The sequence below is a fragment of the Rhipicephalus microplus genome, chromosome 5 (genome assembly GCF_043290135.1).
Source record: "Rhipicephalus microplus isolate Deutch F79 chromosome 5, USDA_Rmic, whole genome shotgun sequence".
In the NCBI taxonomy this organism is placed as follows: domain Eukaryota; kingdom Metazoa; phylum Arthropoda; class Arachnida; order Ixodida; family Ixodidae; genus Rhipicephalus; species Rhipicephalus microplus.
The window spans coordinates 42,623,276-42,651,183 of NC_134704.1; the positions used below are offsets into that span (position 1 = coordinate 42,623,276).

Genomic DNA, 27,908 nt, shown 5'->3' on the forward strand with positions numbered 1-27,908 from the left:
CACTCACTCACTAACTCACTCAGGCAAAGGTGCACATTTAATCAGCTTCCCTTGATTAAATCGGTCCGAGCACAAATAGCGTTCACGTACATCAGTAGCATCGCCCGATGCTACTTAAGAGTGATGTTTGTTTAAGTGATGTTTCTTGGACGAGTTGAAAATTCTTACTTGGAAGGATAGCGCTAGCGGACATCGACTGAAGCAAGGCAGACTGACACACGAATGGAAGCACGAGAACAAACCAACAACAAAACAAGCGGTTGCTACAGCGCGTCCATCTGAGTGTCATTGTGCCTTCGTTTAGTCCGTGCCCACTAGCGCTACCCTTCTAAGTACGAAGTTTTTGTTTGTTTTTTTTTGGGGGGGGGGGGGATGGGGTTAAAAGAAGGTGTCATTCATACTTTATGTACATGCAGGCTAGTGCGTTTCTATGTGTGCTTGTATAAATACAAACACAGGTCGACAAACAATCATGAGACGACCCAATCGGACTCGCATTCAGATCGGGCCATGAGTCTGAATCCGAATAAGTCCGGTTGAAAAAAAAGAGAACATTGGTCAATGTGAGTACGTGTGAGCCCTGGGCGCAATATATATTTCTTGATCGAGTCTGCGTAAGCTCCACTTTTCACGGATGTGAAATGGAAAAATTTCGGGGAAGGTTCGAACCATGCACCTCCCCTCTCTGGTTACGTCAGTGACGCACTTAATCCCTGCGGATCACAGTTTCAAATTTAAAAATGTTTTATTATAGCACCTAGATTTATTCATTACTCCATTAAAATTGAAGCTTTGATTTCGCCATCACCCACCGCGGTTTCCCAACCGATGACTCCAGGCTCAACACCACCTAGGTGGTGTTGTCTGGCTATGCCACTGCAGGCTTCGTCCTACTGACGTGAGGAAGCCGTCCAGCTGAAATGGTCAGTCCGAAGATTCGGTATGCCAGCCATAACAAGTACGTTGAATGAGAAAGGTGCCTGAAGAATCATAAAACGGGAGACCGATAGCCAGTGTCCAGCCGTGTTTCATTTTCCATGCAAACGTGTACTACATGCCGCATATCGAAGCACAAATTGTTACCGTAACTATAGTTAGACTCTCTTCTTTTTCACCGTACAAGAACAAGAGAAAGAGAATTGCCAATAGCACACTTTATCAGCATTGTTTGATACGCAAACATACACTCGTGCAACAGGGGCGTAGGCAGAAAGTTTTTCGAGGGGAGGTTTGGGAGTGGTCTCTTTGATTTAGAGTGGGGGCTGGGGAGGCAGATGTGGTCGGGTGCCATTTTGCGCTCTATATGCCGAGACAAAAAAAAAAAAAATGGGGGGAGGCGGCACGGGCCAGCCGTGCTACCCGTTAGCTACGCCACTGAAGCGCGGCGCCATACCCATTACTTATTTTTTTTCGAAGGTGTTTACGAGTAGGACGGGTAACTTCGGCAACTGGTGGTCAACGTAAAGTTGTGTATATACTTTAATATCACCCAAAAAATTAAAGCATGAAAAATGTAAGGGAGCTTTAGAACTTCCTGCCACCACCCCTCCTAATTAGTGCCCTGAACAAGTGCCCAAGGAAAGAAAGGAAGTGCGGAAAAGAGCAAGCTGGTAACTGCCTCTGAAACCGTTGCAAGTATACTGCCAACATAGGCGTGCGCGTGCAAAACTCAGTCCCTCCCCCCCCCCCCCCTCGACAATTCTGCCCTACCTTTGAGGCCTAACCACATGCATCCGTTGCAGCGCGTAAGCGCGGGCCTTTCTGACGCAGCGCCACGTCCTCATCCCAGAAAGACAGAGAGGGCGCGCGGCTAAACAAAACTGCGCGCCCTTCATCTTGGTAGGGAGAGGGTGCGGCATCGCGTCAGAATTACGGGCGCTCACGTACTGCGGCGTATATGCGTGTGGTCAGGCCTTTACTCAGTCAGACCCTTCGCGTAATGTTTGAAGTGCAGTGTTAAGTCCACGCTGGTTTTTAACGATGATAACGGCCGAAGGACCCCAATGTTGCATTGCCAGTAGTACTTTACCACTGATATACGCAGATCAGTGATCGTTACTTGTTTACTTCAAGAAAGCCAAGGGCCAAAGTCAGGCCACTATGGGATGCGCGTCATAGCTTCCTCATTTCATTGTCTTTTGGAGTCGACCAGAGGGGGGAGAGGCGTTGATATGAAACTTGAAACTTTGACCACTTTGATGGGGAACCCTGTGCACGCCTACGCCAGCCGACTCTTTCGAGAGAAGGGAGTAGAAGTAGGAGATGAGAACAATAAGATAGAAGTACGGAAGAAATTGGAAAGAAAACAAAAAGACGAACGACAGAAAATATTGATAAACTGAAGTGAAATCGTGTAAAGATGTCGACAAACGGGAGGACAGTACCGTGCTTGAACTGGACCATGCCAAGAGATACCACAAAACAGTGCTTCAAATAATTCTTCGACAGCGCAGCCCTTGCAGCACGCATACAATACGCTCATACATGTCAAGCGTTGTGCCTTAACCCTTTCACTGTCAAAAAAATGAAGATCAGATAAGCAGGTAAAATGTGCAGAATTTTATTTCACATGGCTTCACAACTTCCAAGAAAAAAAATTGCGACAAAAATTTTGTTTTCAAAGGATAAGAACGGATGACCACATACGGTGACATTGGTTGCGAACATCGCGGAAACAGCCCCGCTAAATGTGCATTCTGAACCTCAGTGCTTCAAATATTGACACGCTTAAGGTAACGTTGCGTTGTACTGCTCGCTGAGCTAGGCCAAAAAGCGGCTCAGTCCCAACTTCAGTGTCCTCTTTCATGCGTGGTTTTCATACAGGAAACCATGTGGCATTATCCCCCCCCCCCCCCCCCTGAAAAGCATCGACTCGCTGCTCGTAAAGAAAACAGAAACATAACTCCAACATGCGCTGACGCAGAGAATCAGAGAGTGAGTACCATACACATATACACAAAAATAATAAACACGACGCACCGTCACCTGCGCTTGCGCAGACACGAAAATACCTTCAAACAATCCACAGGAAAACAACAACAACAAAAGCTATCACAAACGATTACTGTCACATTTTTTAGACGATTCCCATTGCACGGACAAATAGCATAACTCATGTTCACACAAATTTGCATGAAAAAAAAAATGGACCATGAAACTTTTATTCAGGCCTATAGGCATGCAGCTTCGCGCTGCGTGAACTTGTCACCATCGTTTCCTCTTGTGTGTACTCCAGTGACTAGGGACGTAAGCAGATTTTTTCGGGGAAAGAGGGAGTGTGGGCGGGGCCGGCAGATGTGGGTCATGCGTCATACTGTGCTCTGTATGCTATAGAGAGAACTGAGGGGATGGGGGGACACGGTGTGTTACCCCTTGGCTATGCCAATGCCAATAACGAGCCGCTGAAGTTGACTTCCGCTGGTCACTCTTGGAGTACGTGTAAAGGCCTGACCGTACATATAGCCGTTGCATTGCGTCAGCGTGTGGCTTTTTGACGCGGCACCGCGTCTTCTGGAGAGAGAGAGAGAGAGAGAGAGAGAGAGTGCATGGCTACGCGAAGCTGCACGCCCTCTCTCTCCATAGGGAGAGGGCGTGTTAGATACGTATGCATGGTCAAGGGGCGCTGGACGACGATGACGCGAGCTTTCAATGGCACTGAACGACTCCTTGAGTGGTTTCCTTAGGAAGTCGTGTCCGTGAACGTGGACGTAAGTAGCGAAGAAGTCGATTAAAGGGACGTCAGCAGGCCGCACACCCTCCCGCCAACAGGCATACATCAATAGTCGTATAGCACTCTTATATTTATAGGGATATATACGCCATGTAAGGACGTGGGACAAGATATCTGCTCAAGTGCTTCACACGAGCTGGCACAGCTTCGAAGGCAGACAGAGACAGCCCACGGAACCGTTGGTTGTCTTGCTCTTAGAGAGGCCCGCAGTTCTTGAGCATGGCTAGCCGCTGGCGCATATTATGCCCCGTGCACTCACGCGTACACCGTCGCAGTGAGAGTGAAATTGAAGTTTGCGTTCTTGGAGCCAAAGTAGTCGACAAGAAAGTCTTTCTCCTTCGCAAACAGCGGTTCGTCCAGCGGTAGCTCGTACCAGCAGTACCTGTGAAAAAAAAAAAAAACGGCAACAACATGCTAGTTTTCTCTTCCACACAAATAAAATGTCTTTCTTTTATGAAGTCGATGGTCTGACGAAACCTCGTCTGATCGCGATTAAACACTGCCAAAAACACCGAAGGACGCGAGCAAGGTGAAAATATTTACTGACGTCTCAGCTACCAGGAGCCTTGTTCACAATGACGCCTTGTTCATTGGAAGCAAGGCTTCCGTGTGATAGCTGGAACGTCAGTTCAATATTTCAACTTAATCGACGTCCTACACACCAATCCCCTTCGATTCATTGTGGGTAGAATTAAAAGACCTTTGTGACACGTTTACAGAAACATACACGTTTTTTTATGATGATTGATTGATTTGTGGGGTTTAACGTCCCAAAACCACCATATGATTATGAGAGACGCCGTAGTGGAGGGCTCCGGAAATTTTGACCACCTGGGGTTCTTTAACGTGCACCCAAATCTGAGCACACGGGCCTCGACATTTCCGCCTCCATCGGAAATGCAGCCGCCGCAGCCGGGATTTGAACCCGCGACCTGCGGGTCAGCAGCCGAGTACCTTAGCCACTAGACCACCGCGGCGGGGCACGTTTTTTTATGCCATAAACGGATAAATTAAATGCAAAGATTCGGCACTCGCAGTTGTGTAAGAATGTCATGTGACGTAGTTTGGCAGTAAAACTGTGCGAACCAAACAGTACCGTTACTTGACCAGAAAGCTGTACCCGCCGAGCATAACGAGGAGCACCTAACCAAGATCTACCTATCGAAACTTTGGCCAGCCTGTCTGAAACACGCACTATACCTCTCTTTATACAACTTTTCTTACACATTGCCCATGAAGTTATTTTGCTTGTATTGATTGTCCGCCTGAAATGATCTTCTACGTGCTTCTGAAGGAACGTCTATGCGCTGGGTGTTTTTTCGCCCTGAAAAAGCAGGGTGTCTTATGAAAATAGTTGAAATAGTTATAGCTTTTATAAAAGTCGTACCGTGTTGTAAATAAAAAAAAGCAGTTGCCTTTCGATTACCTATAACAGTAATTTGTTACAAAACATGCGCTCGTATTCAGATCACGTGCTACGTGACGCCAACGCGCAGAAAAACAGTGTTTCAGAATTGCCGTCATGGCTACTGGCGGCGCTGACTCATGCTCCGACATTTAAATGGACATATACACCCTATAAAGTGGACGGGGAGATAGCCGCCGCGTTAGCTCAGTTTGTAAAGAATCGGACACGTTATTTGAAGGTCGCAAGTTTCGTACCTGGCCTCGCCGCAGTGGTCTAAGGATACTCAGCTGCTGACCCGCAGGTCGCGGGATTGAATCCCGGCTGCGGTGACTGCATTTTCGATGGAGGTGGAAATGCTGTAAGCCCATGTGCTCAGATTTGGGTGCACGTTAAAGAACCCCAGGTGGTCGAAATTTCCAGAGTCCTCCCTACGGCGTCTCTCATAATCATATGGTGCTTTTGGGAAGTTGAACCCCACATATCGATCAATCGAGTTTGGTCCTTGGCTGCGGCAAGTTATCGTTTCTTCAAATTTTCTTGACAATTACATTACATTTACTATAAATGACTTCCCTTGGCATTATTGCCTGTTAGTTGGCTAACCTCCCTGTCCATTCATTTATTTCTCCTCCCCCTTGCCAGCTAGCTCTTATTAATATTACGTCTAACAAAAAAAAAAAAAAACACGACCCATTGAAAATTTCATTTCTTTAAAACAAGACATTGGCTTGTTTTATTTAAATAGCAGTGTTATCGGAGGACAAAAACGTCTACTCCAATGTAGCTTGGGTGGAAAACGAAGATGAGACCCGGACCCGTACGTCTGGCTACATCGAAGGGAACAGAAGACTACGAGAGCCAGCGCCCACGGCACTTGCTCTTGCCCGAGTCCCTTCTTTCGCCTTTATTTGCAGCGGCTTGGATCCTGTTTCGATATAGCTTGTACAGGTACCGATAGCGATAGACATAGCACTTCTCACAAAATTACCTAGAGGGAAATCTGGGGCCAGTGAGCTGCTGGATGCAAGGGAATGCCGGGACATGCGAGCTTCGAACTTGACTCGGATTTGTATACCTCGAAGACGCGTCTGTCTTCACGTTAAAATGGTTGATTTTTTTTACTAAAAGAACGCGCAATGAGCCATTTATTTTTCGTCATTGCACAAAACGTGTTTTGTTTAACAATGGAACCTTCGTCGTCGATGTACAATTTTACGAAGCGTAAGAAGTAACCAACGGCCACTAAACTTGGCAGGCAGACGACAAAGCGAGCATTCCCTCTGCCACTTTGTGTCGCCTGTTTCTTTTTTTTGTTTGTTTGGCTGTGCCGTCAAGGCAAGCCACGAAAACTCAGCGCTAGTTTCGGTTTCAAGGAACATGCACGCTCGTAGCGGTTGCCGGGCATCCTCAAATCTTGTTGAACAGAGGGAGGTTGATGTGAATGCTCGTATTTATTGACTTCCGCAAGTCTTTACAAATAAAAAAAGTTAATACCCATGTAAAGAACTTCTGTTTTGTTCATATGTCTTTTCTTATTCCTTATTTTATGAATTTTAAATCAGGCGATAGCGCAGAAAGTGATTGACAATTGCGTTTGTAACGCTTGCCTCCGCTCCTTCTCTCCCCTAGCTCAGCGATATTAGAAGTTGGATTGCACTCAGTCATGTCACTCGGTTGGCGTGTCACCTACGGGAAAGATAAAGACGGCAAGTTGTGGCGGGCAGAGAACGGAAGCCGCAGTCAGCTACGTCGGACCAGTCAACAATGCATTCGTCGAAGATGGCTTAATCGGGCAACACATGTTTTCCGCGGCTCTGCGGTGTGCTAACCCGGGAATCTCTAGTTCAGCGAAGGTTTTCCAGCGTTTCCTAAAAGCAACAAGTGAGCACAAGAATTGGGACTCACTATTTGAGCAGGTATTGATTTTGCATGAGTACATATAAGTAAACACAGTTCTCTCGAAGTCTGACTCGACTAACAGAATTTCAGTGTCGCTTGACTAATTGGTGAAGACGGCAACTAAGCTCCTGTCTGTAAAATGTGCTTATTGAAAAACTTGAAATCGAGTTGGCTCGTCTGCATAGTTTTAGTTTCTCTTATTTTTGGTGGGTAGTTCAAATGATGTCAAGTAATTATAGGCTACTTTCTGTTCTTAAAATTCTTGTAGCAGCGTTTTGAAAACTTGTGAGTCTTATAATAATGCCACTCATGTACACGTGATGGAATAAATGCTTCTAAAAATCATTACACAGAATGTCCTGGAGCCAATGTTCTGACAAGCGAGCTTTTCTTCGTCAAGGCAACGCTGTTGCTTGAAGACAAGTCATCTTGCCGAAACACTGTTTGCAGCGACGTTCTGTCTCGGAAAACTTCTGATCGCTTCAAGCCTCTCCGTGTCTCTGAACATCACTGTCGTTTGGCACTCAAGTTATGTAAGAAAGCTATGCCCGTCGTCATAACAAACGTAATTGAGTCACATAGAACGTGTCCTACTCGCGATTTTGTTGATAATTTTTGCACTGGTTCGGATATTCTGGGTTCAACATTTGCTCACTATGCTTGTAAGTCAGTTGTCAGTTAAAACTGCTTTTATAGATTGACACTTTCCCGCTACGTGCTTGTCTGCTTTTTTTGTGTATACAATACGTGCAATAAAACAGTTCAATTTCTTTGCTCCGGTCAAGTTTCGTCTTACTGAGAGATCAGTCAGTTTAACTTTTGCCTCTTCAGAAAACACGAAAAAAATCAAAATTAAAAAAAAAGATTAAGAAAAATTTTCGAATGGCAACATCGACCGAGCGGCCAGCGTCACTGAAAGAAGGCACGAGGGCATTCCATGCACTTGCATGTGAAGTAGGAAAGGAAGGCTTCCGCGGCAACCCTCCTGCTCTCGATTTCTCGTCCTTTTCCTCTATTTCTGGACGTTACTAGTGATGTTATGAAATACATTTTCTGTTCCTGATTTATTTCTTGCAGGATGCCCGGCAACCGCCTATGGTAGAATCGGCGCTGCCGCTGCCGAGGGCGAATGCATGGGAGGTAGTTCCAGCACCCCGGTAAAGGTGAGTTCTTGATTTAGAGAAGCTTTATAGTCGTATTCACATTTCCCTCTAGGTAGTTTTGTGAGACACTCCATGACGATCGCGCGTGTGCTGCTTAATGCGCTGTGTTTATCTCTTTTCCCTCTCTCCTCTCCATCTTTCATCTCCCCCGTCCCCTTCCCATGCGCAGGGTAGCAAACCGGATGCTTATAGACTGGTTAACCTCCATGCCGTTATTTTACACCTATTTTCCTCCCTGCCATGACGATAGATTTCGTAGGTACCCAAGATGATGCCCCACTGAACTGTAACACCGTTAAAGAGAGCCAACAAACAAGCGAGAGGGAGAGCAGTACATGTTTTGATCGAGAAGCAATGTGTCCAGTCACCGCTTACCGTATATATACATCTATTGAAGGATAAAACTAAGGAAAAGGATGATCTGAACTTTATTCGTTCGAGTAACCAAACAAGGTCATCGCGTGAGGCTCAAAAGCAAACATAAAGAAAAACAATCCTATGGTTTCCTCGGCAGTTAAAATTTGCCGGTGGATTAGGACATATGTCTTCATTCCAAACCTTGGTGCAAATAGTAACCTTTTCACCACAGTACACTTCGCTCACCTTTCTCCTTTGTAGAGGTCGCGGTTTCTGATCTCGAAGTACAGGTCACAACTGCCGACACTGTGGGTGGAGTTGTCGGCGGACAAGTCGGCAAACGTCACGCTCACATGGCCTCCCTGAGGTGCCTGTTGACAGTTTTACATGCGCGCACACAGCGACGCAGGGTTAATCGGCACACTGATGCGGTACTGTCCAATCCGCCTTCTAAGTTCCAGTGATGCCCTCTGCCGTTTTGGTAGGGTTTTGGCACAGAGTCTCATACAATAAGGTGTTGGTAGGGTTTCGGTAGAGGCCAGAAGAACTGGCGTTGCTAAAACGATGGCCTCCGAGACCTGAAGTTGTTTCGCGACTTTCCCGCTAGGGGAAGAGCGCATGCGTCGAGGCATCGCGGAGAAGGCGGATTGTGCAGCATGTTTTTTTTTTTTTTCGTGGGGCAATACATTTTAAAAATACGATTGCGCACGGTAGTTATATTTTGAGCAACCGTAAGGTTATGACAAAAGTGCTATATTTCAAAAAAAAAAAAGAAAGTGTGCGCACCTTACCGATTATCACAATTTATCTATTAATGAACGTATCGTGAAGGTCCATTGATAGTATTCTTTTTTTTTTCTGCAATTATACGCTTTAGGCCGCATTGAAGGAGCCTCTGAGGCATGATCGCGTCACAGGTATCCTGACAAGATCTTTCTACTGCATGGTTTCTGGCTTTCTGTGATAATTAAACTCTGCTTCCACGCCCGCGAATACACAAAGCTTATACTACCGAAGTATTAAGCACGTGAATGCCTTATAGAATCCGTTAAATGTTGCTGCTTGAGAGCACATACGTTACGTGATGTCAAGGTGTTATAGCTGGTCTCGAATATTCGCAGAAAATTTCGATTTCACGAAAGCGTGAACTGTGTAGGCGTCGGTGCCCGCTTCTCTATGGCGCTCCATATTGCCTTCAACCTATCCTATAGAGAGTCGATCTAAGTTCGAGACATCTGTCCATGCGCAATAGGTTGCCAATGATTATACCGCATATACCTGAAATTGCGAGAAGCCACGAAACGCAGTGATTGGTTCGTGCTGGCGAGCGACGATTCAGCATGATTTGATGTCTCGGATCAGCGAATGCAGTTGAGCTGCTTTTGTTGGATATGTTGTGGAATCTGGCGACGTTAACTCCGCTCGCAACACAGACAAATGTGAAACAACACTCGCGAAACAAAGGTAGGAAATCTGACTGCATCACTAGGTAAATCTTTCGGGAGAAGCCCTTCAAAAGGAAGAAACCCAGTCATTTAAAATTATTACCCTGATCCACCACGTGCAATGGTAACTCGAGGGTTCAGAAACAAAGTGAAGCGTCTTGTTGTCTTGAAGCACTTCTCCACAAATATCTGAAAAGAAAATAACGTTTGTGAGCCGGGTTGGCAACATTTTGGGCTATATGACAGCCTCTCGAGAAACCCAGCCGAAGCGTTAGCCTGAAATGTGTGCCAAAGCTCGTGGCCTCCCCGACATCAAACAGCAGTGATGCAGTAAACAATTATGCAACGCTCTTTAATTTTATATATTCAAATAGCTCTTATTGTCTCAGTTAGCGGCGCTGTCTTAGATGTATTTAGCTTGCATCGTTACGTCTTTCTTTAGCGCATGATCGTGATGTGTATAGCATATATAATCCTCATCATAACTATGACAGATAGTGTGGACTCCTTTTGTCAGCCTATACAATTCTCTCAACTATGAGTTTTTTCACTGACAACTTTTAACGGCTTCTGGACTCTCGGGTGATAAGAGGAGGAGCATTGTTGTTTGAAGAACCATGCGGAAAAATACAGTCTTGGAGAAAGTGCCGATAACTGTTCTTTCCAATGGCAGCGGAGTTCATACGGTACGTAATATATCTCGTTTAGCCCTATAGCATTCATGCCAGCAGGGCTAAATATGACCAGCTCACCCCACCTGTTCTTCCGCTCAATATCAGGATAAGGTTTCAGGAGGAACCTCCCTCACTCATATACAACGTGCTTGTGCGCGGGTAACAAAGGACATCGATCTTACCTTTCTTGGCATTGGTCGACCTGTGCTCGCAGTGATCTCCGACTGTACCTGGCGGGCACACGCAGTTGCACTTCGGTCCCAGGTAGCCGCCATGCTGGCATCGGCTGCTGTTTACGTTCGGACATCTCTCTGCAATGTAGAAGTATACACACGATTGTCATAGCAGTCATGATGCGCTCGTACACTGAGGCGTTCAGTTCGCCTTTGATACACCAATACAATATCGTTTTCTTTCCTTCGCACAATAGCTTCCCTCCTCGCCAGCTGTGCCTGTATAAAATCTCGCAGGGGCGTCTGCCTGAGTGGTAGTTTGGTGAGTAGCGTCACCAGGGACCCGAGCTAAGAGGAGGAAAGGGGGGGGGGGTCAACACCTCTCACCACTTGCTGCGCTTGGCTTTGCCGTATCCGAGGAAAAGAGGATCCTATAGAGATCGAGCTGACGAAGGGGGAGGATTGAAAGAGGAAGGACAGGGAGGTTAGCCAGTACTGACGCAGGCAATGCGCATTATGGCCATGACCTTAATTACACATTAGCTGTATTGTGGCGGTGACCATATATTGAGGTCAGGACTATCTGTCCCGACATGGGAGCGGCTTACTACGTGCTAGTTCACGCCACGACGGACCGAAATGAAGCTTTTTTTTTTCATAACATGCATCAGTAACGTTACAGCTCTGTTAGAAGAGCCACATAAGAAGCCACTTGAAGTATGTCTATGGTCGTTTTGTTGTACAGCGCAAAGTATATGCATGCCGTGGACCTACCGTTACATTTGTAGAGCTGGTTGACCTTTTTGTATTCAAGGAAAGAAGCACGTTCTGTCGACGTCGTTCGGTACAGGTAGAAGGGGTCTGATGGATAAACAGCTCTTCGGTCTTGTAGCATGAAGTCGACGCCGCCTTCTACACTCTGCATGATGGTACCATGAAGGGAAAAAAAACATATTGTCATCAGCTTGCACCGTGGCAACTCGCGCACGCTTCAAGCGCGTTCTGTATACATGAGGTTGACGATTACGGTTGCTATTAAGCGTGTAGTAAATAACTTTACGAGGAAAACATTGAGCTAATGCGCTTCTTTGTTATGCTGCAGATAAAGAAAAGGAAAAAAATAATGTAATTGTTTGGTGACCGGTAGTGGCACTCGCACGATGGCGTTCATGTACCCTTGTGTATTTCTTAGGTTAACTTAGCTCTTGAGTCGCGCTGCCGAATCAGATCTCGGAGGCCACGTAGAAAGAAGCGCGTGATTTAGACTGCGTTCCGATAGGTGGCGCAACCACCACAATTCCAGCTGCTCACAAGAAAACCATCATCTCATTTAACGAATTCATTAAATTTTCATTCATCATCGTGACACTTGTCTTTGTTGATCCTTATCTTCAGTAAACGTACGTATGCCTATAGTTGACTCTCATCTTCACTAAACATATATCCACACGTAAATCTTTCTTAACTAATTGAACCATGGAACCTCTAGATTTCGTACCAGTTGTATTGGTTGGAATACGCGTTTGGTCTGAATATTCGCGAAACCGGAAGTAAGTTTTCGACCGGAAGTGCTAGGAAGAGAAACGAGGTCGTCAGTCGTTGCATCGTAACGCTAAGAATGCGTAGTTCTTGGGTAGCGATTGGCGTAGTTGTAAATCCTGCGGATGTACGTAGCACGGGCACCCGTCGATTCCATTTCGCAGAGTTACCTCTTCTCCGTCTACCGAACCGTTAGTGACGTCAACGTTTGAAGTAAGCGTGTATGGCTCCTCCGCAGCAAGTAGAGACTTTAAGTTAGAGAGATTCACAAACCCAATGTGCGACATGCGCTCTATTCTATGACGCGCTTTGTCGACTTACTGATTGTTACGAGACATGTGTCGTCTGCATGCAGCGAGTAACACCAGCCCCCTTCTGATGTAGCTATCTGACGCAGCTTCAGCAGCGCGGTGCCAGCTAAATTACCACAAAGACAACGTATACGATCGCTTGAACGAATTTGAAGGCTTACGGTCTGCAAGCGCGTACCTCGCTCTCGTCGGCCATGACGGAACTCCAGTCGAACTCGAACTCGGACTCCAGCGGGTCGATCTTGGTGCGTGGCCCATAGGCGGGACTCTCTTGGTCGAAGTTGTACCGGTACCGCTCCGGTACCGTGTCCCAGGCCACGTGGTACAACGTGTCCCGGTCGCTGTCGGCATGCGTGTGTCGCAGGCCGAGTGTGTGACCGAGCAGGTGAACGTAGCGCTGTGTCCGAAAATAAATAAATAAGTAAACAAATAAATAAATAAATAAATCACATTAACTAAATAATGAGTGATAGTTCGAATATGCGCCATCATAGACACGTTTTTTTTATTACAATTTGTCTATAGATTGCCCGCCATTCATGCTGTTCTATAGTAGTTTTGGCGCTCACCTGCTGACCCAAAACCGCGGGATCGAATTCCGTCTGCATGCGGTTCCAGCATTTCGATGGTGGCAAATGGATGAAGGCCTGTGTCCTTGAATTTAGGGGTACGTGAAAGAACTCCTTTGGGTTGAAATTTCCGGAGCCGTCCATAAGGTGTTTCTCGTAATCATCATAACCATATTGTGGCTTGGGAACGTATAAAATATTGACGATTAATATAGCTACTATGACGTTCGAGATTCACTTACTAATTGTTCTTATATGCTGCGTTGTAGCGACATGTCAGGCATGGCTGTGTCTATTCGGTGAAGTTTGAAGTATGACATTTCTGAAGTACAGTGCTTTGTAGGTAAAATGGGATGATTATCATCATTTGCGTTCCAATTAAAGTGGAAATGCGTGACAATTGGCCTCCTATACCTATTTCGTTCTGATAAATCGTGACGTCATTTGTTGCTCTCCAGCATTGCGGCTCTGTCTTTGTGGAGTTGCTTTCTCTACACGTGCCTCTATTTCTATAATGCAATGTTACTTACGTACGCACGTTTGTGACGGAGGTAGTCCTATCAATCTCGTCACAGTGAAAGTGCTACCCATCGACATGACCACATTATCATTTTTTTCCCTCCACAAATAAAGAAAGGCTGTGCGACCGTAAGCCTTACTCTGTCATAGACGCAGCACATTTACAGAGCACAGAAGAACGTGACGTCGAACCTTGAACTCACAGTGTCGGGAAAAAACTTGCTTGGTATCCCAAACTTCTGCGCCCCTCCTTGCTTTCCGAGATAGGAGTAAGCCCTTCAAAAGGGAAGAGATAAGAAAAAAACAGCCAGGAAATTTGATGTTTTATATTTCAGTGACTCAAAGAAGCTAGAAAAAGTCAGATAGTGCCCGGTGCGAAAATGAAACGTCCAACGCAGAAAGAAGCTGCATGCTCTGGACTGTACTTAAAATGACATTTATATAGCTTGTACGTATACTTTTTAACGTTACAGTGTTACCGGAATGGCGGATCATGATTACCGTGCTACCGGAACGCATGTTTTAGAAAAGCTTTAGCTCCCCATACGTAAACGTTTACGTACCTATACGTAAGCGTACACCTTTACATTTGTGCAAATCACTAAATGGTGATGACGATCATCATCATCATCAAGCTGGCTATACGCCCACTGCAGGGCAAATACCTCTCTCGTGATCCGCCAATCAACCTGACCTTGTGATTTTCGCAGCTGCGTTATACCTACGAACTTTTACATCTCATCATCCCACAAAACTTTCCACCTACACCTCGTGCATTTGCCTTCTTTGGGAATCCAGTCAGTTGACCAGCGGTTATCCTGCCTACGCGATACGCGCCCGGCCAATGTACATTTCTTCATATTGATTTGAACTATAATATTCTTAACCCCCGTTTGTTCCCTGATCCACTCTGCTCTCTTCCTGTCCCTTAAGGTTACACTTACCATCTTCCTTTCCATCGCTCACTGCGTCGTCCCCAGTTTAAGCTGAACTCTCTATGCGAACCTCCAGGTTTATGCTCCGTGTTAAGTACCGGCAAGATGCAGTTGTTATATACCTTCCTCTTAGGGTTTGTGCTAGACTACCATTCATGATTTGAGAATGATTGTTGAAGACGTTATTCACCTCATCCTTATTCTTCTAGTTATTTCACTTTCATGGTTCGGCTCCGCGGTTACTACCTGTCCTAATAATACACATATTCCTTTACAACTTCCAGCGTATCTTCACCTATTTCAAAGCCGTGTTTCCTGCCGAGATTGTTGTGCGTTACTTTAGTTTTATGCATATTAATTTTCAGTGATAACTGTTTTTAAACTAGGATTGATTTAGATAAGGTTTAATGAGGTTAAAGTCTTATTCAATCAATTTAATCAAAAAGATAAAAAGCACATCGCGTTTGCAGCCGGCCGTTGGTTGCCATGATCTTCCCGCCGTTCCGCGGCTATCCTATCCTTTAGTTGTAAATCACGAAGTCACGGAATAACTATTTCTCTTCGGTCTTATTCCGAGTTGTATTTCTTAATTTTCATAAAGTCTGTGTCGATGTCCAGTAACATCATGAGTATAGACCTCCTGCGAGATATATTCATTCCGTTGTCTATACTGATTGCGGAATTTCTCTTTTTCAGGCCACGTACTATTTATGTGTAGACATAAAAAGACAGGACGCCGACCAAAAGGGTGTCAAAAATGTAATAAGAGACGTTTCGGCTTCCACACGTAAGCTTTGTTCACTATAGTAGCTGAGAAGCCGAAGCTTCCAGCTTAAATTCGCCAAAATAATTGCTTGATGCATCTTGCATACGTCAGAGGTAGCCTGACGATAGCTATGGCGTGAGAACAGAACGACGACACAGAGACAAGAAGGACGCGAAGGTCTCTGTGTTGTCGTTCTGTTCTCGTGCTATAACTATCGTCATGTCATACCAACTAGCCCAAGCTGCCACACTTCTGAGTCAGAGGTAGATTGTCGGCTTTGTGGTTAAGCGTGTTGCTCGTTGTATGTATAGTTAAAGATTTCAGATAGTGCCGTTTTATGTAGTTCTTTTCTTGGGCGATAACGGAAGCACGGTCCCAGTCGAGGAAGTGGTGCATTTTTTTTTTCTGCGTGCTCTGCAAGAGCACTGGAAGCGACTTTTTTTTATTTTTCACGTCACTCATGTGCTCTTTCAGACGTCACTCAAAAATCTCCGCTTTCACCCACGTAGACGTATTCGCAGTCAGCGCAAGGAATCTTATAAATGATCCCAGGAAACTTTTTTTTTTTCATTTTGTCGACGCTGACGAGCTCATGACGCAGCTTGTGGCTGGACGACTTCGGGTTTCACCAAGTAGTGCCTAACAAAAAAAAGCAGCCCTTAAACTATTCTCCTCGTTTGACTAGTAGTAGCCACTGCCAGTGTTGCCACTGAAGGCACCAAGAAAACTTTGACCGCTGTTGTATTCTTCGTTTTCGTTTTCACGCTAAAATAATTGTCTTTTATGTCTTTCTTGAAGTCGGCTCCTTGTTGTCCGGCAACCTTGTGTGTAGCAAACACTGGTGCTTCCTCTTCAACCTCTCCCACTCCTCCTTTCTATAAGTCCTCTCGTTGCTTTCACTAATTTAATTTCACCCCGACCTCACCGATGGCTTCTCTTAATCACACTGTTCCCGATTCAACAAGATGTATAGCGCATCGTCCGGCGATGTCTTGCTCCCTATCCCTAAGAGCCACGAACCTCTCTGTTTGTGTGCAAGCGCGCACGGTTTGCCATTTGTCTTCCGGGCCTCTGACAGGCCGTGTTATTAAAAGTCGTTCAGGCAGAAAACCGACCGTTCTTTTTTGCCCCGTTTTCTACTTACAGCGCGTGTTAGTCGTTCGCCAGTGTTGTGCAAGCTGTCGCCGAAATGACTCACCAACGAGACTGTACGAAGCGGACTTGATCCGTGTCGACGGTGTTCTCCGTCGTCTCGACAAAGCGAACGCACGTTTCTCGTTCCCAGTGTCTCATGGCGTCGCGAATATCTCGCGCAAAGTCGAGAACTGAAAGAAATGGGACATAAATACAACGCCAGATAAGCAAATCACCAAATCCTTGAGAAAACTTACAGTCGATTCAGCCCGTAAACACTAAAAATGCTCTTTTTTTTTGCTTAGGGACAGGCCGGACGGTTTGTCCCCACATAGTGTTACTTGCGGCTTCACAACGCAAATCGCATCTGAACTTGAACACTCTTGAACGCGCACGAATTTTAGGTGTCAATGAAAGTTAACAATAAAAATAAAAGAATGAAGTAATAGATACAAAAAACAAATATATGATTTTGAGCACGTAAGTACCTATAGATATAGTGCTTCTCCCGGTTTCCTACAAACGTGGAAATAATGATTACTATTAAAAAGATAGACTATGTATTCTTCATGTGCAGTCTCTTTCCTTTCGCTCTGTAAGAATCTAAATCACCTCCCTGTATCCCCAATAAGAGATTCATTTATCGGGATTGATTCGATTTCCCTAGTGCCCACAAGGGTGCGCGCTAATGCGCTGGATAATGAACGACAACTTTTGAAACCGAAACCCACCACCGCGACCGATTGTGCGCCGTTCTCACCTTTTCTTCCGAACGAGAACGGCACCGTAGCGTTGGGCCACGCGTAGTACGTCTCGTCCTTCGAGGTGTCGACGCCGTAGATTTGAGCCAGCTGCGGTCTGGTTATGCGAATGTCCCGCTGGTACATGTAGTCCCCGTTCCACAGCTTTCTCGCGCTTCTCACTGCTTCGAAAAACTGCGAACAGAATGAGACGGGCTGGAGCGAAGGAATCCTGTTGCAAAAGCAGTGAGTTCGGTGAACTTAAAGTGGCACTAAATAAAGAGAGAGGGGAAAAAAACGTTTTTTAAGAAAAAAAATATCAGTTTCAACGCAAGGGCAAAGCAATGTATGTGATAGCAACAAATTGTAATGTTATGCGAAGGTAAGCTGACAGCTAGGTCTTTTCGATCCGATTTGACGCAACTCTACAAAACGCTGGCGTAAGAGAATACGGCTACTCCAGCGACACTTTTCGCAAAGTCCGCTTGCGTTGAGAGCGCAGCACATGGGAGGGGCCCGATGGCTGAGGAGATCGCGAGAAAGAGCCTTAGCCCTTAAAATTTAAGACTGCTGTTTGAACACCCCCTCCCCCCCCCCCCCTACCTTTGCGTCTCTTCATGATCATTAAACATGGGTACGTCATTTACTCTGTGCTTGAGTATTTGACGGCCGGTCTAACAGGCAGGTAGCTGTTATGCATGCGCCCTCCTACCGGTGGATATGAGCCGGTTCATTGGATTTCTGCTTCAGACGCATTGGTCGCCCCCGCTCGCGCGCTATTACCCACAGATAGAGCGTACGATGCGCTGGAGGATCTTATCAATTTGGACTTTTACATGGGACATGACAGCGACGGCGCACACAATACTCGTCGAGAGTGTCTATATAATTGCTCTTGTAATAAAATAACACGCTTGATGCATGTTGGCTGGTAAGCGAGCAAACGCGCAACACGAAAACGCTGGTGGTGGCGCCACTTGAACTTTCCCACACGGCTGCTGCGGCGTGGTAGAACTTGACAGCGTCTTGTATGGTCTACATCGTTTTTAATCAGTTGTAATGAAGTACATTGCCTTCTAAAGAGGACAGAGACCTAACATACCAAGCTTCAGAAAATTTAGTTAAGCCTGCATGGCCAAAATTCAAAAAAAAAAAAAAACCCGCCTCGGAATGCGTGATGTCACCATTGAAAGTTTCAGCGGCAAATTGAAATGTTAAAACTCTGCCGTGGATTTATTTTTCACTTAATAATGAACCTATGCTATAAAATTAACGACGGTAAAGCTTTCAGAGTGTAATTTATCAGTCTAAATTAATTTATGAATAATTCAGTGTAAAAAAAGAGGTACTTATACGAAAGATTGAACGATTTAGAATGTGATGTACAGTGTCAATTTTTATGAAAGGGAACACGGGAGCGCGTGGGCTGCGTGCTCCGGTGGCTGCTGGCAGCGCGTTCAAGCGAGAGCGAGAGCAACCATAGTCTTTATATCAGCAACGAATGGTTCTTTTGCTCGCCGCGAGATGACGCGAGAAGAGACTGTGGTTGCTCTCGCTCTCGCTTGAAGGCGCTGCCAGCAGCTGCCGGAGTGCACTGCCCACGCGTCGCCGTGTTCTCTTTCATAAAAATTGACACTGCTCTAGCTACTGCGCGAGAGCACTAGGCGGTGCCAGTTAAAAGAAAAACGCCAAGGCGCCGAGGCTGTTATTGAAAAAAATTGGTTAATGATTCCGAGTACTTCGTACTCTACTACGGGAGGGAAGGAAGCCGCGTGTTAACAAATAGTGGATGACGATTTGGAGCCCTATGTACTCTACTATGGGAGAGCCCCAAGCTCTCCATAATGAACGCAGTTGGAATGCGCCGATAAAGGAATCACTGGTGTTTAGAAGAAGTGTTTAACAATTTTGAGTACTTCGTACTCTACTATGGGAGAACGGAAAGCCGTTCCAGGACATCTGTTGGACAATGACCTGTTTAGAAAAAGTGTTTAGAATGAATTGTCAACGCTTTAGAACACTGCGCGCACTCTACTATGGTAAAGCCGTAAGCAGTACACGGTTGTCGGACATCCGATGCTGTTTAGGTGTGTTTAGATTAACGACTTCGAGTACGTCGTACTCAACTCTGGGAGAGCAGTGAGTTGTCCCGATTTGTGTCAATCGCTGTGTTTAGGGAAAAAAGTGTTCAACGATTTAGAATACTTGGTATTCTACTACGGCATAGCAGTGAGCCGTGCAAGACACTAATGTGTGTTTGGAAAAAATGCTTAACGATTTAGAGTACTCGGTACTCTACTATGGGAGACCTGAAAGCCGTCTCTTGGAAGTCGCCGAAAGGGGAAACTAACTACCACTAAATGTTTAGAAAATGTGGTTAACGATTTAGAGTACTCAGTACTGTACTATAGGGAAGTCACCACGGCGTAAAGAAAAAGTGTGTTTAGAAAAAGTTGTTGAGGATTTAGAGTACTTGGTACTCTACTATGGGAGAGCTGAAATCGGTCCTGAGACTACTGCATGTTTAGAAAAAATGGTTAACAATTTCAAGTACTTAGTACTCGACTATGGGAGAGCCTAAAGCCGTCCCGGTGGTTTGGATCGGAGCGTTTCTCTCGAACGCCCAACGAGTGTGCACAGGGGGGGGGGGGGGGTTAGAGAAACTGGGTAACGATTTAGAGTACTTGGTACTCTACTATGAGGGGGGGGGGTAGAAAAAGTGGGTAACGATTTAGAGTACTAAGTACTCTACTATGGGAGAGCGTAAAGCCGTCCCGTGAAACAGCAAGACAGCAGAAATAAACAGCAAGATATCCTGCACACTATGGGGGGAGACACTAGAAAAACGAGAAATAGCCTTGATGCGATGTTATGCAATATTATCATTATTTTTCACATTCTGAAACTTGTCTTCAGGCTATGGTTTCCACAGCGAATATGAAGTTGTTGTCTGCTCGTGTATGACCCTTCTGAATCGATTAATAATTGGACAGGTCGAAAAGACTACCAGAGACTGAAACTTTTATTTAATAATTCTAATATCTGGAGTTTAATATCCCCAAACAAAACAAACCTTTATTTAGAGGCTTCGTCCTACGGCTTAGCTAGGAGTTACTTTTGTTCGAATTTCTTGACTCCCGCTCGCTCCACTGTGGTGTAGCATAAGTTAAACATCTTTTAGGGCATTTCATTGTGCCATATTTAGGTGCCATTTTTTTATCGTAAGTGCCAATAAAGCTAAATAAAATAAGTATTGATGAGGTGTCCAAGATAATCTACGGCGAAGTGATCCTCTTCAAAGACAAGAAAATACAATGTAAGCTCTGAGTTGCTAACTGCAGTAAGGCGAAGTGAGAAAAGGTCACCGTCGGGTGAGCACGCTCTCTTACCTTTTCCCTGTCACTCCTTTTGTCTGTTTTGAAGATCGTGACTTCGGGTACTTCGGTGTCTGTCGTGACTTCGGTCACATGGCTTCTTGCGATTGTGTTTTCCGCGTCTCCGCCACTATGGGGAACTGTGGCCTGTAAAAAGATGTGGATTACCGCATTAGTGAGGCTTTTATGTGCGAACAACTCAGTGAGCTCACTTGTAACCATGCATGTTTCAGGCTGCTGGAAAAGTATTTCGACGCTCGCCTTTGCCTACAATATAGCGTACGCGCTGGGAACGTAGCGGCGAGGGTATTCCGATACTTCAGAGAGAATGCTCTACTATGTCGTCTCCCAAGGTCGGTCATCGCGTCGCAGCGACCTTGAGCCACCGGAGCGAGTGTGTGGCTAGTGTGACGTCATGCCACGTGGTCCGCTGAGGAAAGAGGTTGCAGCTGCGCTCGCTTGGAGCCTCAGTGCTGACGTACCACGTCACTAGGAGAAGGTTTCCAACACTGCCTGCATAGTATTTGAAAAATCAAGGCAAAAACACCTTTTGCTCCTGATAGCTATAAGTTTACGAAAGGAATAGCTCGAGCAGTTTTTTTTCGTCTGTAATAAATTGCCTTTACGAAGCTTGCATTTAATTGTATTTTTTCGAAGCGCTCAAGGTCAGAAGGAGAACAAAATTTGATAGCTCACAGTATCAACATCTACAAATGTTTGCAGTGTTTCCTTGCACGAATCACAATAAATTCAAAAAAGCAACAAAACTGAACGTTACATAACTGTTCTGGATACATTTACTTCTGATGCAGTTGTGCATCGCACATATCGAGTGCGAATTCAGCTGTGGATGCGCGAATTCAAGGGCTCACTTGCGACTGATTTTTATTTAAAGAAGTTCGGTAATTTTAAACTTTACTTTCTGTGTAACTTCACATGGGCATAGTCAAGAGTATCCACAGCGTTAAGAAAAGCTTGTCTGACGCTTTAAAGAGGGATTTTCCTGGGTACGACAGAGAACACGTTCGTACAGCCGGCCAAAACTTTAGCTATTGTGCGCAGTGGCCACTATTTTTTCTGTCAGCACCATATTATGACGAAGTTACAAAAAATATCTTCGTGGACATGCGCTTTATGGGCATACACTTGTCCTTAATTCAACTGAAAATTAATTCACCCGTTGGAAAATATACATAGAAAAACTGCCACTCATGCACGATAGCTAAGGATATGACCGACTGTATGCACCGGCTGATCGGCTACCGTATTGCTCGAATGTAATGCGAGCTTTCTTTTTTTTTTCAGATCTTTTGCCAACAGAAGTAGGCACTCGTGTTACAATCGAATACCGTGATACTTTCTTACTGGACGCAATGAAAAGTCGCCCCTCGAGTTACAATCGCGTTCACGTTACGATCGAGTAAATACGAAGCGTGGAAACTTGGGCAAGTTGGTAGGATGCATAACTGAATATACGAACAGTGCAACTTAAAAGTATTTACAGTGTAACTACAGACGCGAAGAAATGAGAACAGAAAAAAGCGCTTTTTTCTGAGGGCAGAAGAAATACGACAATAAAAAATTGGCACCGTATCTGCATGTTACACTGCAAATATCATCGAAAGATCGAAAGTCTTGCATCCGGAGAGAGTAAACAAAACGTTTATTTGATGCTCTGCGCAAGAAAAACGGTGAATGGTACTCTGGAGGCGCTGCGTTAAGGTGCCCCGAAGCGTGCAGTGGAGGCGAACGAGCGCATTAAGTCACGTCACACGTGAGTCATCAGCGCTATCTGGCAGTTATCTTGGCAGTTATCTTGGAAAACGAAGCGCGGGTCGTGCACGCCTGTCTCGGATGCGATAAGGTGTAGAACGCAAGGTGACGGGTAGGGGCTACCACCGTGTCGTCTTAGCAAAGCGTTGGAAACGCTTGCGTTTTCGAGCAAGCGCTGCATTGTCAGTGCAGCATGATAGACACTACGGTCCTTTAAAATTACTTATGTACGCCTCTTCTAGTTAAAAGACACACATACACAACATTGACGCGTTGTTATGGTGCCTCACATATGCGAAGTAATTGCTTTCTAACTGATAATCGCACAATTATGAACGCTGAACCTTGAGCAATATTAGTGGGCGCTGCGGATGGGGTTGGCCGGAGTATAGTTATGGCGACCAAGTAGAGAGATGTACAGAGAGACCCAAAACGTTTGCGTCGAAGGTGCCCAACGAAGACTATCGTCTTCAAAAGATAGCTTATTGGAAGGTAGCGGGTCTCACGTGTATGTTGCTCCTCTGAAAAAAACCGAATAATTTTAGTCTGCAGATGTGTGAATGTTGGTGTAACAGCCAAGTCGTGTTTGTGGGTTATATATTCGACCCGACACATATTTCTTACTGTACAGCTATATTCTGTTTACATGGAAGCATTTTCTTTATTAAGTGTGAATACACTTTATAAGCGACCCCAAACCATCCACCGCCGTCGGCGGCGTCCGCAGTCTTCTCTCTATCTTTAAAAGAAAGAGGACTTGGCGGGCCGCAGCGCGACGCTCTACCGAATAAGCCACGGACGCGACGCTGATATCGGTGTCGCTCCTCCGCTCTTCTCGCTCGCTGCAGCTGCGCGCGCACCCCTCTCTCTCGCGCGCCCGCCTTCTCTCTCAGTGTCCCGTCGAGAGCGGGTCGTGCGATGGATGTCCCGGAGGCAACGCTACCATCTGGATATAAGGCGCGTTACTGACACCGATATATATTTATATATATATATATATATATATATATATATATATATATATATATATATATATATATATATATATATATATATATATATATATATATATATATATATATATATATATACTGGTTTTCTTTTTGACTTGCTGCTTCTGTTCAAAATAGGCTGCGAGAGAACGCTCATTTCTTGTCCACTTGCGTTCACGTCAAAATTCAAAATTTATGTTCATCAACATGTAATAACGCGCAGAATACGTGATTGAGCACTGCTGTGTTAATCTCGGAGGCCGGGATTATTTCAGATTAGTTTTGCAGAATCTTGTAAGGTGGCGGTAGGGTTAAAAAAATGAAAATAGACCGCAAACCGTTCGTAGCACCCAGCTGCTGGCCCTTGACTCATTTGCACAACTATACACGTCCTTGTGTTTTGGGTTGTCGATTATTTCACCATAGCGCTGCCGATTGCTACATTCCGGGCTAGCTCAATTATTAGAGGGATCGTGCCGAAAAATCATGGTTGTGGGTTCGATCCCAGGACCAGGACAAAATTTTCAGCAACTAAAAGGCTTTCCTTTCCGAGGAATGGCTGTCTGCGGCTTCGTGCTAAAAACGGACGATTGACATTTTTCCCCCCTTTCATCGCTGTATATTCACGAATTTTTCAGCCACTCGCCCAATTTAGCCAAGTTGCATTGCTAAACGCGTTGAGTAGCGCATGTTGTCTGGCAAGAATGTGGACAGATTTTTTTTTCTCTCTATATTTGGGGGGGGGGGGGGGGGGGGGGTAGGGGGATTTCATCTACATGTCTGTTCATGGTTGGGTTTGTATGTAACCGCACAAAATTCAGAAATGGCGGGAGGAAAACGGGACCCCGCCTATTCCACCATGGTAACACGATTGTTTTTTTTTTTGTGTACACATAGAATTATATCTAATTTTATGCACACGACTGTTTTTCTCTATTTGCATTACTACAAAGCAAACAGCAAACGCCGTGACCGCTTCCGGACGTTGTCTTGTTGCTTCTGTTCGATAAAACAATAACAGTATTAATTTATCGTCTACAAATTTTTTCTGTAGAGTTTTCTGCACAAATGAGAAACCCTGTCACTTGCAACTTCAAGTATATCCTGTGGTCTAGACAGTATGAGGCTGGTGGGCAGTACGTACAGGTGGGGTCGTCTAAAACTCGTCCCGCGGCTGCCTTCTGACGACTTTTCTTAGTACAGTTGCTCCAATCTCGTGTTTTGTTGTGTGAAGCTCACCCGGATACATTGAACTCGCAACAACAACAAATAAAGAGGGGAGGGGGAGACTAGTTCAATATATTGGACAATTCGACATACAACTTCGAATAAAATTTGCCTGACCACATGTAAGCATGATGTGTTCGCAAAAATATGCGTTTTTTTCTTTTTCTTCAAAATTTTGTATCATTCTGTGGCTTGTAGGGGTGACATACGTCGGGGAGTTGTATGCGAGGAAATACGGCATCAAAATAAAGGCTGCCTCTTGACCTTCGCCCACAGCTGTGTTTACTCGTCGGGTGCCGAAAGCGCCTAGCCTTTATTTGCGCCAAAATTAGTCCTGTTCTTTTTTTTTTTAAATGATACTTAGCGTGCTCTTATACGGATGCTGTATGTAGCCGTTATGGAAGGATTACTTTCTCGAAGTTCAACTACATCGTTTATTACCAACATTACGGAGGAGAGCAGATCATTCTGTTGCACGGCATCCATCGCGTTAACAAAGGAGCGTTGAAGCGAAGGGCGAGCCAGCACAACGTGCCGTCGACGAAACGAAGAGGAAGCGTCACAGCACATGGCCTCCGATGTGGTGGGCGCGCGGTGTGAACTCGCTGCGCGCTCGCCATCTCGGAGGCCATGCACGGCATGTGGTAGTTTTCACTCTCTCCGCGCGGCGTCGCACTAATCACAACGCTCGATCACAAATACACGCGAAATTTATTTATTTATTTATTTGATTTGCTTGCACAGATCCGGGATAATCTACTTCTTCGAGGAAAAGCCAACTATATTAGGAGTGATTCCCTCTGCCCGATGTCCCATCAAACGCTCTGATGTTAAATGTCAACCCATTTTGTTTTACTCCTTGCTATCTTCTCAATTATCACCTTGTTATGAAATAAAACAGGCCTCCGTGTCAATGTTCTTTTCCTAAAATCTGGGACCTGCTGTTTTTAACGTGTGTCATCACGTGACTCCTTAATACATTTTGAAATAACTTGAATCGATAACAAAGAGATCAATTTAAGTCAGTTCTTGTCATTTAAACCAACCACTGTCACTGAAAAATGTCTCATGAGCACTCCTATGAGCAAATGAACCTGTTTTGCAAAGCAAAAAAAAAAAAAAGTGGTAATGACTTACATTGTTTTTAACAGGTGCACTAGTAACGAAGCTGACAACCACGACAGAGCTGAACGCGATCAGGAACGCCATCTTCGTACGGTGAGGAATATCTTGAAAATCTGGAAATTTTGAAAAAAAAGAATGAAGCATAAAACAGTTCGTGCGTGCACAACTTCATAAAAGCACGTGCCGCTGCTTCATCAGCTCTGTGTGCCCGTTATATCGAAATAAATGCAGGCAACGCAGAAGTCAAGCAGCGAATGGCATATCAATATGAACGCTCGAAGCGCCGAGATGAAGATGTTCCTTCGTGTCGTAATCACAGGGCGAGCCGCTGTCGCATTGAGGCGCACCTGACCCTTAACTGTCAAGATGCTTTCATATCGGCAATTTCACAATGCGCGAGGGAATTTCACAATGGCACGACTTCGAGTATTGTTGCCCAACATTGCGCTTTCCGTCAAGTTTCTCAGTTTGTAGACCGTTCATCCTTTTTCCTCTATCGCTTTCGTAGCCAACCTATCTTGGTTTGTGGATCGTTCCTTCTTTTTTTTTTTAGCTTTCACAGCCAACCTATCACCACGAGTGAGTCATCTTGGAGACTTGCACTGTAGTATTCCTAATTACTTGTGGGCTGATATAAGCTGCTGCCGAAAAGATTATTTCAGGTAAATATCAGAATGTATCATCAGGAATTTATCTCAATAATGTTTCTGTAGCAAAAGAAAAAAAAAGACACACCATCTTTCGTTAAAGGAAACAATGTGTAGATGCCGAGCAGTGGACGCTAACGCTTACACTGGCGGCGACGTTGACGCTATAGCGCTCATCTTGCGCAGGAGAGAAACCTGGGGAGGCGCAAATCACGCAGTAATGGTCCGGTGTCTCCTACAGAAACATGCCAATCGCTGCTAATTGGCAATGAGAGACAGAAGACTTCAATTGGACGCTGAGATTCGCAGTCCGCTTTTAGTTAACGCGCACCCAGCGAATTTTCATTGCTCATCAACACACAAAAGATATCTCCCACCGACACTACTTTGGAGGTCAAGATACGGGGTGGCCAGTTAATGGTTGTGCAGCGCGAGCAGTTGGTATTTTCAATCGAGAAAACAAATGGTACTCTTACCGTGAGGCCTACGGGACGGCTTTAGGCTCTCCGATAGTGCAGTACCAACTACTCTAAATCATTTACCATTTTTTCTAAACCCACCAACTCGCTAGCAGACGCGGCCTGCCTCGGTGTTTCGAAGCGAGATGCGGGGGAACGTGGGAGAGGAGGAGATGCGCATGCGCAGTAAGGGTAGTCACGCCACACACCGGATTGAGCTCGACCATAAGAAGCTTCGTATAAAAAAAATAGCCTCCACTGCGTGGAGCGCGCTTCTTTACAACTGGATAAAGCTGTACAGCCATACAACGGCGTAATACGCCTTGATAGGCGCCATAGCTGCCCTGGCATTAAAGCTCCTTCTGCTTTGGAACACACCCAATGCCGTTGTAATTCATCTACCATTCCGGATGACGCAACAGCCTGCATTGTGTGATGACGTTTATTGAACCGGAGAAGTCGCAACGATGTCGCAACAAAAATGGCCGTACGACAAGTCTGGCAAAAGGCGGCCCAGGTTCTCGTGCAATCAGAGCACGGGGTTTTTCCTTCTCTTTGGAAGGCGCATACACGTTAGTGCGTATGCTCCACTACAATACCCCCCGGGTTGAAGAGTAGCCATCCTGGCGACTCAGGGAGTAGGCACAATGAGGGGGTCGTAGTACGGCTTGAGACGGTCGACGTGTACGGTCTCGCGTCCTCGACGGCGCAAATCTGGCGATTGTGTTAGGGGCTCGACGATGTAATTCACTGGTGAGGTTGCGTCAATGACACGGTATGGACCATGGTACCGGGCCAGAAGTTTAGAAGACAGGCCAGGAACGTGCGGGGGCACCCAAAGCCACACGAGGGAGCCAGTACGAAACGTAGGCGCTATGTGATGAGCGTCATCATGCCGGGTTTTTTGTAGACCTTGAGCCTCACTTGTCATAGACCGAGCCAACTGACGG

At 45.4% G+C, this 27,908-nt stretch overlaps 1 protein-coding gene across 1 annotated transcript in view; it reads right to left on the minus strand.

Moving 5' to 3' along the window:
- Nucleotides 1–3,782: 3,782 nt before the first annotated feature.
- LOC119174650 (zinc metalloproteinase nas-26) overlaps nucleotides 3,783–27,908 on the minus strand; it is a 31,017-nt gene continuing 6,891 nt past the window's right edge. The window contains exons 2-12 of the mRNA XM_037425641.2: nucleotides 25,866–25,966; nucleotides 20,752–20,883; nucleotides 17,383–17,557; nucleotides 16,687–16,813; nucleotides 13,991–14,063; nucleotides 12,878–13,096; nucleotides 11,624–11,768; nucleotides 10,859–10,987; nucleotides 10,106–10,191; nucleotides 8,804–8,928; nucleotides 3,783–4,112 (exon numbers count right to left, since the gene is read on the minus strand). Of these exons, the coding sequence (XP_037281538.2) occupies nucleotides 3,986–4,112; nucleotides 8,804–8,928; nucleotides 10,106–10,191; nucleotides 10,859–10,987; nucleotides 11,624–11,768; nucleotides 12,878–13,096; nucleotides 13,991–14,063; nucleotides 16,687–16,813; nucleotides 17,383–17,557; nucleotides 20,752–20,883; nucleotides 25,866–25,937 (1,410 nt within the window). The 5' untranslated portion in view covers nucleotides 25,938–25,966 and the 3' untranslated portion in view covers nucleotides 3,783–3,985. The remainder of the gene's footprint in view (nucleotides 4,113–8,803; nucleotides 8,929–10,105; nucleotides 10,192–10,858; nucleotides 10,988–11,623; nucleotides 11,769–12,877; nucleotides 13,097–13,990; nucleotides 14,064–16,686; nucleotides 16,814–17,382; nucleotides 17,558–20,751; nucleotides 20,884–25,865; nucleotides 25,967–27,908) is intronic.